The sequence below is a fragment of the Camelina sativa genome, chromosome 6 (assembly GCF_000633955.1).
Source record: "Camelina sativa cultivar DH55 chromosome 6, Cs, whole genome shotgun sequence".
Lineage (NCBI taxonomy): Eukaryota > Viridiplantae > Streptophyta > Magnoliopsida > Brassicales > Brassicaceae > Camelina > Camelina sativa.
Window position 1 is genome coordinate 20,144,693 of NC_025690.1, and position 9,780 is coordinate 20,154,472.

Sequence of the window (9,780 nt, forward strand, 5' to 3'; positions counted from 1 at the left end):
GAGAAAAGGGAATGACTAAAATTAGGCCACCAAACAAACAAAGAGAAATGGAGAAAAGAGGGGTAACAACAACCATAGTCGCGAGGATCCATCGGACACCACTCGTCTCACCAAACCCTCTTTTCTTCTTGATCAGACTTCATCATTAGGTCCCACTTTCACATTTTCACCAAACCCCTTTCCTCTTTGCTGTCCAAATCTTACTCAACTTACAACACCACAAACCTAATCAATATGTACACGTCATATATCGAGTTATATCAATACATATATATTACTAATTAAGGAAGTTTGGAAGAAGATGGATCCAGTTCAATCATTTGAGTTTCATGTATTACTCATATTATCAAAACATGTGGTGATTAAGTGTTCTTTGCTATGTCGGTCGAGTATATTTATCAACGGAAAGAAATGGTCTGGAATGACTTTTCTTTTTTGAATTAACTTTTCATGATGGCTCTCCAAATTATTATCGTCCATAAACTTGTACACCCATCGAAGAGTGGAATGAGAAGCTTTAAACTTGTTGAAAGTTTATAGGATTGGACATATCTAAATAGATTAGAATTGATTGACGCCCTAAAGATTTTTCTTAGTTTAATATAGTAGGTGGTAGATGAGAATGAGACGTACGTAAAATTTTAATAGACTACTTGTCGTAATGGTATGTATGAATGTATGATCATATATATTTGGTTTAAGAAAACAAACTACTTAACTTTAAAGTTGTGTATTTATCGATACACTCCTTGCGATAAAATGGATACTAGTTGTCGTCTTTTGTAGTATTCTATCCACCCTGCTCCCACATGCTGTCGCAATTTTGAACATTAATTATTATATATTCGTCAGAACTCAGAGGTTGTACCGTTGTAGAGTTCTTAGTTTATTGGGCTTAATTAGTTTAGTTATTCTTTTACTCGATGGGCTATCTTTCTAGATGGGTTTGTTAAAACTTAAAAGCCACCCACCATTTTCTAATTGCCTTGCTTCGAAAACCATGTTTTGATTTCTAATTTTCTACTCTGATCACATGATTCTTATAATTTTCTAATTTTATGTTGCCAATGTACATTCATTTGGCGTTCATGAATATCATTTGTCACTTTATTATGATTATAAAACTTCTATTCTATCTCAAAAGACAAAAAGATTTGCTGTTAAATTTGAGTTCATGTTGACAAATATTGGCAACGGCCTGGAACTAGAAATGGCCAGGGAGGGAATCACTACGTCTCCACCGGGATCGTGCTTTTGAGATGCATCACTTTAGATTAGAATGAGGCAAAAAAAAAAAAAANAAAAAAAAAAAAAAAAAAAAAAAGTCAGATAAGAGAAAAAAGATAATAATGAGAATATTATCTTTATGAATACAAAAAGTTGGAGTCTGCTAAAGTCGATACACAAGGAGGCGATAAAGGAACTCCACACTCCCACACATAATAAGACCCATTTAGTCATCTTCCCATACAGATCATTCCTATTTATGCTGGACTTGTCTTTAGACGAAAAAAAAAATGCTGGACTTGTCTTTAAAGTCTTTACTAAGATTATATAATCAATTTGAAGTTTCGAACCCTAATAAGTAATTTAACAAAAATTACAAGAGAACAACAACAAACTTATTTTAAAATTTAAGAACTAAAATGATTAAACGAATTAAAGTTTCTTTTACTTTATATACCAAAATCGAATTTAGAAGTTTAGAATCCATTACAAACATGATATGTATATATATATATATATATATATGTGTGTGTGTGAAGAAAAGGTGTAATTGGTAGGAATGTAATGTTCGATCACGCTGTAAAGAAGACTAGAGAAGACTCTTGTTATGTTGTTTTGTCTCGTGACAAAATATACAAATTAATACAGATCCAAAGGAGAAAATACAATAACTTTTAAGGAAAATAAAATAAAATAAGCATATTGATGATAACTAGATACCAAACTAAACAAAAAAGAAGATGATATTGGAAAAGGCAAAGAAGAAGAATAATCCATTTTAATAAAGCAATAGAAGAGATTTGATTCAAAAGCTCATTAGCCGATGCGATAGATGTTTTTAGGAAGACGATAAAACAGTAAAACAACACTCAGATCTCTAGTTTTTGTCTACTCTCCCAAAACCCAAGAATGTTTTCTTCTCTACGTCTTGACCGTTTCCTATCTTTGCCATATATATAGCAATTTGATATTTATACATAGATATACTTCTTTTCTAAAATATTTTCTAAATTACAAGTGTATTTTCCATCTAAAACATCATTTTAAAACAAAAATAGTAGTACTTTTGTTAGGAAAATTTGTAAAACCCTATATACTAATAAAATCGGATGAACATAAATGTTGTGGAGACCGAAGAAATATGTACTGTAACAATAAATTTTCATTAACAAGACTAGATCAATCAAACTGTTTGTCATTAAACATTTAAAAACGATATTTTGCGGAACTCTTGATCTTAATTGTTTTTTTGAACTTATCTCTAAACCTTTAATAAATAAAAGTTTAACATCTCTAGACTATATCCATGCAACTTGAAACATAGAGTTATCTTATTTAAAGGTTAAAGCTAATCTTTTTACAACTTTTATCCTCCACTTTATTTTGTTAACGCAATTTGAATTACCAATTTCCCACTATAATTATGATAAGATGTTTGGGGTACAATATCGCTAACGTTTTTTCTTCTTGACAACACATTACAAGTATCTTACTCTAATTACATTCAACATATCAACAAATATATAGTAACATGTGTAGATGCACACTAAAGACATAGACATAGCGTACGTGGGGGATTTATTTTGGGAATTCTGTCACATGTGTACAACTCGATTTATTTATTTAACGATTTTTCCCCCCGGGTATATATTTATGTGACATTAAATGTGGAACTTCATTTTTTTCGTTGGGTTCATTATGTTTGTTTCATAGTGTACACGTTATTGCCTAAATATAAATATAAAATTGATGTTAAAAATAAATAAATATTTATCTGTTCTATTGGCAAAATAAAACCAAGTAAAGTATCTCCGAATAACACTTAACTGAATCTCGAATATAATAATTTAGGGATGAAAAACAGAATCTCGAATATAGTTAAGATATTACCAGATTTATGTTTAGCATATACTAATATCTTAGAACTTGATCATTTAAGAACGTTATCGTGATCATCAATTTTCAAATTTCCTACTTGATTTCATTATCTTTTAAGTATTTTTCTTTTCAATAACAATAACAATGAGAGAACTTTCATCATAAATATACAAAATTCATACTACTAAATTTAAGAGATGTATTCAACTTAACATTTTAAATAATTTGTATAAAATTTATAAATTTTATGTTATTTAATTATAAATTTTAAAAAATATTAAAATTCACTGTGTTCTTGAAATCTAAATCTCATAGTTTTAGGTGGAATTTAAATCATATCAATTTTCCTAAAATTTATCAAATTTTCTAATCACTTTATATCTTTTATGAAATTATATTAATTTTCCATAAAAGATAAATATGCGGATGTAACTATAAATAATTAAATATTCTCAAGAAATAGAAGAGAATGTCATTGAATTAAACCTGAAAATATCATTATTAACTAAAATGGCACCGTTTCGCTGGAGACTGCGGGGGTGTGAGAATCCACTACGACAACGCTAAAGGTGGACCACAAGTGATCTGGACCATTAAATTAAACGTGAAAAGCCATACGAACGGTTTAGATGTAAGTAGTAGAGTCTAGGACTTGTTAATAATAATATATGGACCCAACAATTGCAACTTTACCACTTACCTCCACTGGCTTTGAAGCTCCTTCTCTCTGCTCTCTTCTCTCACATCAGGCAAAAAAGCAAACACTTAACGAGGAAGAAACACACTCATTTCTCTCTCACGTTCCCCTAAATTTTATAACTTTTTTCGGGTTTTGGTTTTGTGGTTAAAACCATTTTCTCTCCTTAGATCTCTCTGCTGGAGAAAGTAATTATATTTTAGGTTCGACTACTCTGTTTCTGGGAATTTTCATTTCTTTTTTTGCTTTCTTTCACTTTTTTTTTTTCTTTCTGGGATCACATTTTGCTTTTTTTTTTTCTTTTTTTCTTTTGGTTCTTTTATTTTGTGACGCCATTTATGTGTTGAAACTGTTACCAAGTGTTTGGTCTCTGAGTAGGAGATGGTGAGAATCTCGCTGCTTTTGTTGTGTCTACTGGTTTCTTCTACTTGTCTTTTCCATACTTCATCAGCACAAGCTCCAGGTAAATTCACTGTTTCTCAGTACTTTTTTTGTTGGTTGTTTCCTTTCTTGAATTAGGATTCTAGTTTTATGTGATGCAGTAGTTTAGTTACAAGGGTTTTTGAAAAGTTTTGCCTTTTTTAACAAATCTCAAGAGCTCTGCTGTTTTGAGATTTGTGTGTGTGTTTAGTTGGACTGTAGTAGGCAAAAAGGTTGAGTCTTTGTGGTATTTGAAGTGAATTCTATAACAAAAATCAAATTTTTGTTTTTGGGTAAGAGCAGGTTTTGTAAGCTTGGATTGTGGAGGTGCAGAGCCATTTACTGATGAGCTTGGACTTAAATGGTCACCTGATAATCATCTCATTTACGGAGAAACAGCTAAGATATCGTCCCTTAACGAAACAAGAGCTCAGTACACGACTTTGAGGCATTTCCCTGCTGATTCAAGAAAGTATTGCTACACACTTAATGTCACGAGTAGGAATCGATATCTCCTTAGAGCTACTTTCTTGTATGGTGATTTCGACAACAGCAGCAATGTGTATCCCAAATTCGATATCTCCCTAGGGGCGACTCATTGGGCGACCATTGCCATCTCTGAAACCTCTACAATTGAGACAGCAGAACTGGTGTTTCTGGCTTCTACTCCTACTGTCAGCGTTTGTTTGTCCAATGCCACTACTGGGAAGCCGTTTATATCTACCCTTGAGCTTAGGCAGTTGAATGGTCAAATGTATAACACCGACTTTGAAGACCGGTTTTACCTGAGTGTTGCAGCTCGGATTAATTTTGGTGCTGAAAGTGAAGATGCTGTGAGGTCAGTATAAATAGTTCATGTATGTTTGTTCTGTCAACAACATTGTGATTTTATCAGGACTAGTTAAGAAAATACTAAGTTGTTGGTATTGCAGGTACCCGGATGATCCTTATGATAGAATATGGGAATCTGATTTGGTAAAAAAGGCTAATTATCTTGTGGATGTTGCTGCTGGGACTGCACGAGTGTCAACTACATTGCCTATTGAAAGCAGTGTCCATGAGAAACCGCCTCAGAAGGTTATGCAGACGGCTGTGGTTGGAACAAACGGGTCTTTAACTTACAGAATTAATCTGGAGGGCTTCCCTGGTTCTGGTTGGGCATTTACATACTTTTCTGAAATCGAGGATTTGGCTGACGACGAGTCAAGGAAGTTTAGATTAGTTCTACCTGATCAGCCTGACATTAGCAAAGCCATTGTTAACATCAAGGAAAATGCGCTGGGACCATACCGTGTTTATGAACCTGGCTATCCTAACATAACCCTTCCATATGTGCTCAACTTCAGATTTGCCAAAACGGCTGATTCTTCTAGGGGACCCCTTCTGAATGCCATGGAGATCAGCAAATATCTGCGGAAAAGCGATGGTTCAGTAGACGGTGAGCACAACAACTAGCCCTTCCTCTTAGTGTTGTGTCTTCTTCACATTTGATTCTAAGATGATTGTTTGTGTTGCAGCAACCATTATGGCTAATGTGGCATCTCTCTATTCTTCCACTGAGTGGGCTCAAGAAGGCGGAGACCCATGTTCACCCTCACCATGGTCGTGGGTGGAATGCAATTCAGATCCACAACCAAGGGTTGTTGCTGTGTAAGGAATTATATCTTAGTATCTTTATTTTGCTATCGGTTGTTTGTGTATGTGCTTATATGTCATTCCTGTTATAACTGCAGCAAGCTTTCGAATATGAACTTGACTGGAAATATACCTTCTGACCTGGTGAAATTGACTGGATTGGTTGAGTTGTAAGTTGCTTATTCTTTAGACTTTTGAATTTGGGAGTATACAACTGATGTTTCTCGTTATTGACGTTGCAACTTTTTTCAATGGTAGATGGCTTGATGGGAATTCTTTTACGGGTCCAATACCTGATTTCTCTCGGTGCCCTATCCTGGAGATAATGTAAAATCACTTTCTTTGAAGTTTAAGTTTCTTTTCTTGCCTTCATATAACTAGAAATATATAATGAACTATTTGCAGACACTTTGAGAACAACCGACTAACCGGAAAGATCCCTTCCTCGTTGGCCAAACTCCCAAACCTGAAGGAACTGTAAGCTTTTTAAACAGGATTAATATTTTGTTTATGGTGGAAACTGCATTCTTATGTACCTGACCTGCTTTATGTTTCCAGGTATCTGCAGAACAATTTGTTATCAGGAACAATACCATCAGACCTTACCAAAGATGTGATCTCAAAGTAAGTATTTTTTCATATCCAACTACGGATTTAAAGTGCTTTTGCTTGAATGGTTCCTCACTAGAGTATCTTAAACGTGCACAAATAACACTCATGCATTCTTCCTTTTTATGTGGTTTTCAGCTTTTCTGGGAACCTTAATCTTGAAAAGAGTGGAGATGAAGGGAAGAAGCTCGGTGTTATCATCGGTGCATCAGTTGGTGCGGCTGTTCTGCTAATCGCAACCATCATTTCTTGCATCTTTATGTGCAAAAGCAAGAAGAATAACAAGATGAGGAAAACTTCAGGTATGTTAATCTTCTGATAGTATACCGGTTTCAGAGTGTATCTTGATTCTAGTGTTTGGATGAATGTGCTTACCTTTTTTTTTCTTGGGCTAATTTTAGCGGAGTTGACGAATCGTCCCTTACCGATTCAAAGAGTGTCATCTACCTTGAGTGAAGCTCATGGAGACGCTGCACATTGCTTCACACTTTATGAGATCGAGGAAGCCACCAAAAAATTTGAGAAGAGAATTGGGTCCGGAGGTTTTGGAATCGTATACTATGGGAAAACAAGAGAGGGTAAAGAGATTGCTGTTAAAGTTCTAGCAAATAATTCATATCAGGGAAAGAGAGAGTTTGCAAACGAGGTAAAAAAATAATATAACTATATCAACATACCCCCTAAGTATGAGTTTTTGTTTTTTTTTGTTTTAAGAGGTAAGGTAACCCAAGTGATTATGGTTTGTTCAGGTTACATTACTCTCAAGGATACATCACCGGAACCTTGTGCAGTTTCTTGGTTATTGTCAAGAAGAGGGGAAAAACATGCTTGTGTATGAGTTCATGCACAATGGGACTTTGAAGGAGCATCTTTATGGTAACATATTCAGCTTTTTGAGCTACATCTTAAGATAGGAATGGTGTATTGCAGCTTTTTGGTTTAATGTTATGTTAAACAACCGTATTCTTTTCCAGGTGTGGTACCCCGTGATCGAAGAATCAGCTGGATTAAACGGCTGGAGATAGCTGAAGATGCAGCCCGAGGTCCGTGAATCATACTAAACAAAACAGAAAGAGCTCTTGAATTCTGATCCCGAGGCTGCTTTCAGTATTTTCATTTTGCTGGTTTTGATTGTTTTTTGTAGGGATCGAGTATCTTCACACAGGGTGTGTTCCAGCAATCATACACAGGGATCTCAAGACGAGTAACATCCTCATCGATAAACACATGAGGGCAAAGGTTTCAGATTTCGGATTGTCAAAATTCGCAGTTGATGGAACCTCACATGTCTCTAGCATTGTCCGTGGCACAGTTGGATATCTTGATCCTGAGTAAGCTAGACTTTAACTAATGCCAAGAACTTACTTCACATGTCTTTATCAAAACTAGCCAAATGTCAAGAGCTCACATATTTTTGTTTTAATTCGATATCTAAGGTACTACATATCGCAGCAGTTAACAGAGAAGAGTGATGTATATAGCTTCGGAGTCATTCTTCTTGAGCTTATGTCCGGCCAAGAAGCCATATCAAATGAAAGCTTCGGTGTCAACTGCCGGAACATAGTCCAATGGGTTAGTTCTTTTTTTTTTAGTTGTGGCTACTCTTTTTTTTGGGTATAGATCATTCCTTTGATACCTTTTTCTGTAGGCCAAGATGCATATAGACAACGGGGACATCAGAGGGATCATCGATCCAGCACTAGCAGAAGACGATTACAGTCTCCAGTCAATGTGGAAGATCGCTGAGAAAGCATTGTTGTGTGTGAAACCTCACGGGAACATGAGACCCTCGATGTCCGAGGTGCAAAAGGATATACAAGACGCGATTAGGATCGAGAAAGAAGCATTGGCCGTAAGAGGTGGAGTATCAGACGAGTTTTCTAGGAGCTCGGCGCATTCGTCATCACTCAACATGGGAATGCTTGACCTGGCTGGATCGCAGAATTATGTCTCTATTGATGAATCTGTATTGCAGCCAACAGCTCGGTAGTAGTAGATTTTGGCTTTTGTTTGTACAGATGCATGCACCACTTGCTTGTGTTTTTTTTTTACCTTTCACGTTGTCTGGTCTTTTTTTACTTTATTTATTAGTATCCAGACCGGTTTAAACATAAATAAATTAAGCATGGTTTTGTTTTAAAAAAGAGCAAACCATCCTTACGTAACCAGAGATTTAACAGCGAAGCATCATCTGTAGCCGGTTTATGGTTTTTTATGGTGTAGATTGGGTTTAGTCTGGTTCACTGTTTAGACCCGTAAGAAAACCGGTTTAAGAGCTACCTTTGTATATTTTGTAAGAGCTACCCACCACCGGGTTGATTCAAAGGCTATGCCGCACGAACATGATTCTGTCCTCACCGGGTTAGTCAAGTAGATTTAGGTTTAGTTAAACAAACCATTACAATTGATTTCGGTTTGGTTTTACTGGTTTTGAAATTACAATTGATTTTGGTTCGGTTTACAATTGGTTTTAAAAACAAGAAAGAAACCAAAAAAAAAATGTCACGCGACGTCAATTTTGGAAAGAAGAGCGTCGAATGAAATAGGCATGATTTGGGAGGTTAGAACCCACAGGAATTGGCCGCACTCGCGCAACTCGCGTTTTGTGCGCGTGGGTAAGAAATAAAGCCTTGTGATTGGCTAGAAAAAACAAAATAGTAGCTCCCCTCCTCCTCCCCCATAATACATATTTACTACTTTTTCGTCATTCTTCTTCTTCTCTCATCTAATTTTGACTCTGAAACCAGATTCCTCAGATGTCATATTCTCCTTTTAAGCTCTCGAACTCAGAGATCCACCAAATACAAGTTTCTTTATCCCGATCATATAACTGGACATAAACCATATTCCAACGTTAGCGCTTCCACAATTTTAATTTGAACCATGTCCAGCTTAGAAACAGTTTTGATTCAAATGCATGGACTTGTCCATCTCGCATTCCCGGCAACTTCATATTTGTATCAATCTCTCTGAGACATGACTGCTTTCCACCCAGACCTCACTAAGATTCTTCATACTCACCATTAATATCTATCTAACTGCAGTCAAGTTCATGCACTTTGCCAACCTTTCATCGCCTATTATTAGCTCCCAAGCCAACTTCATTGACCCCGTTATCGTTATGGTTAGAACCTGTAGATGCTCCAAGAGCTGCAACTCCTTCACTAAGCTTACATCGATATGAGCTTTGGAATTTCGTAGTTTCAAAATTTTTAAACTAGACAGCTTCCATATCCCATTAATACTACCAAGTCTCTCTGTAGAAGCTAAATTCAGGTGAACTAGCTTCTTAACTCCAGGAACCCAACAGGCAG

The 9,780-nt window shown here is 35.7% G+C and overlaps 1 protein-coding gene across 1 annotated transcript; it reads left to right on the forward strand.

Annotated features, from left to right (window-relative positions):
• On the forward strand, positions 3,805 to 8,631 carry LOC104792488 (probable LRR receptor-like serine/threonine-protein kinase At1g67720). The gene is made up of 15 exons (XM_010518648.2): positions 3,805 to 4,265; positions 4,526 to 5,060; positions 5,155 to 5,660; positions 5,740 to 5,872; positions 5,956 to 6,027; positions 6,116 to 6,184; positions 6,263 to 6,334; positions 6,416 to 6,481; positions 6,605 to 6,768; positions 6,868 to 7,112; positions 7,216 to 7,342; positions 7,441 to 7,509; positions 7,611 to 7,797; positions 7,903 to 8,038; positions 8,115 to 8,631. The coding sequence occupies exons 1-15, from the start codon at positions 4,184 to 4,186 to the stop codon at positions 8,454 to 8,456; spliced, it is 2,805 nt and encodes a 934-aa protein (XP_010516950.1). The 5' UTR covers positions 3,805 to 4,183; the 3' UTR covers positions 8,457 to 8,631.

Excerpts from the sequence above, each read along its gene's own strand:
- LOC104792488 (XM_010518648.2), top strand. The coding sequence starts at position 4,184 with ATGGTGAGAATCTCGCTGCTTTTGTTGTGTCTACTGGTTTCTTCTACT. Across the intron at positions 6,185-6,262 it reads TGCCCTATCCTGGAGATAAT|ACACTTTGAGAACAACCGAC; the intron begins GTAAAATCACTT and ends AACTATTTGCAG. Across the intron at positions 7,113-7,215 it reads AGAGAGAGTTTGCAAACGAG|GTTACATTACTCTCAAGGAT; the intron begins GTAAAAAAATAA and ends TGGTTTGTTCAG.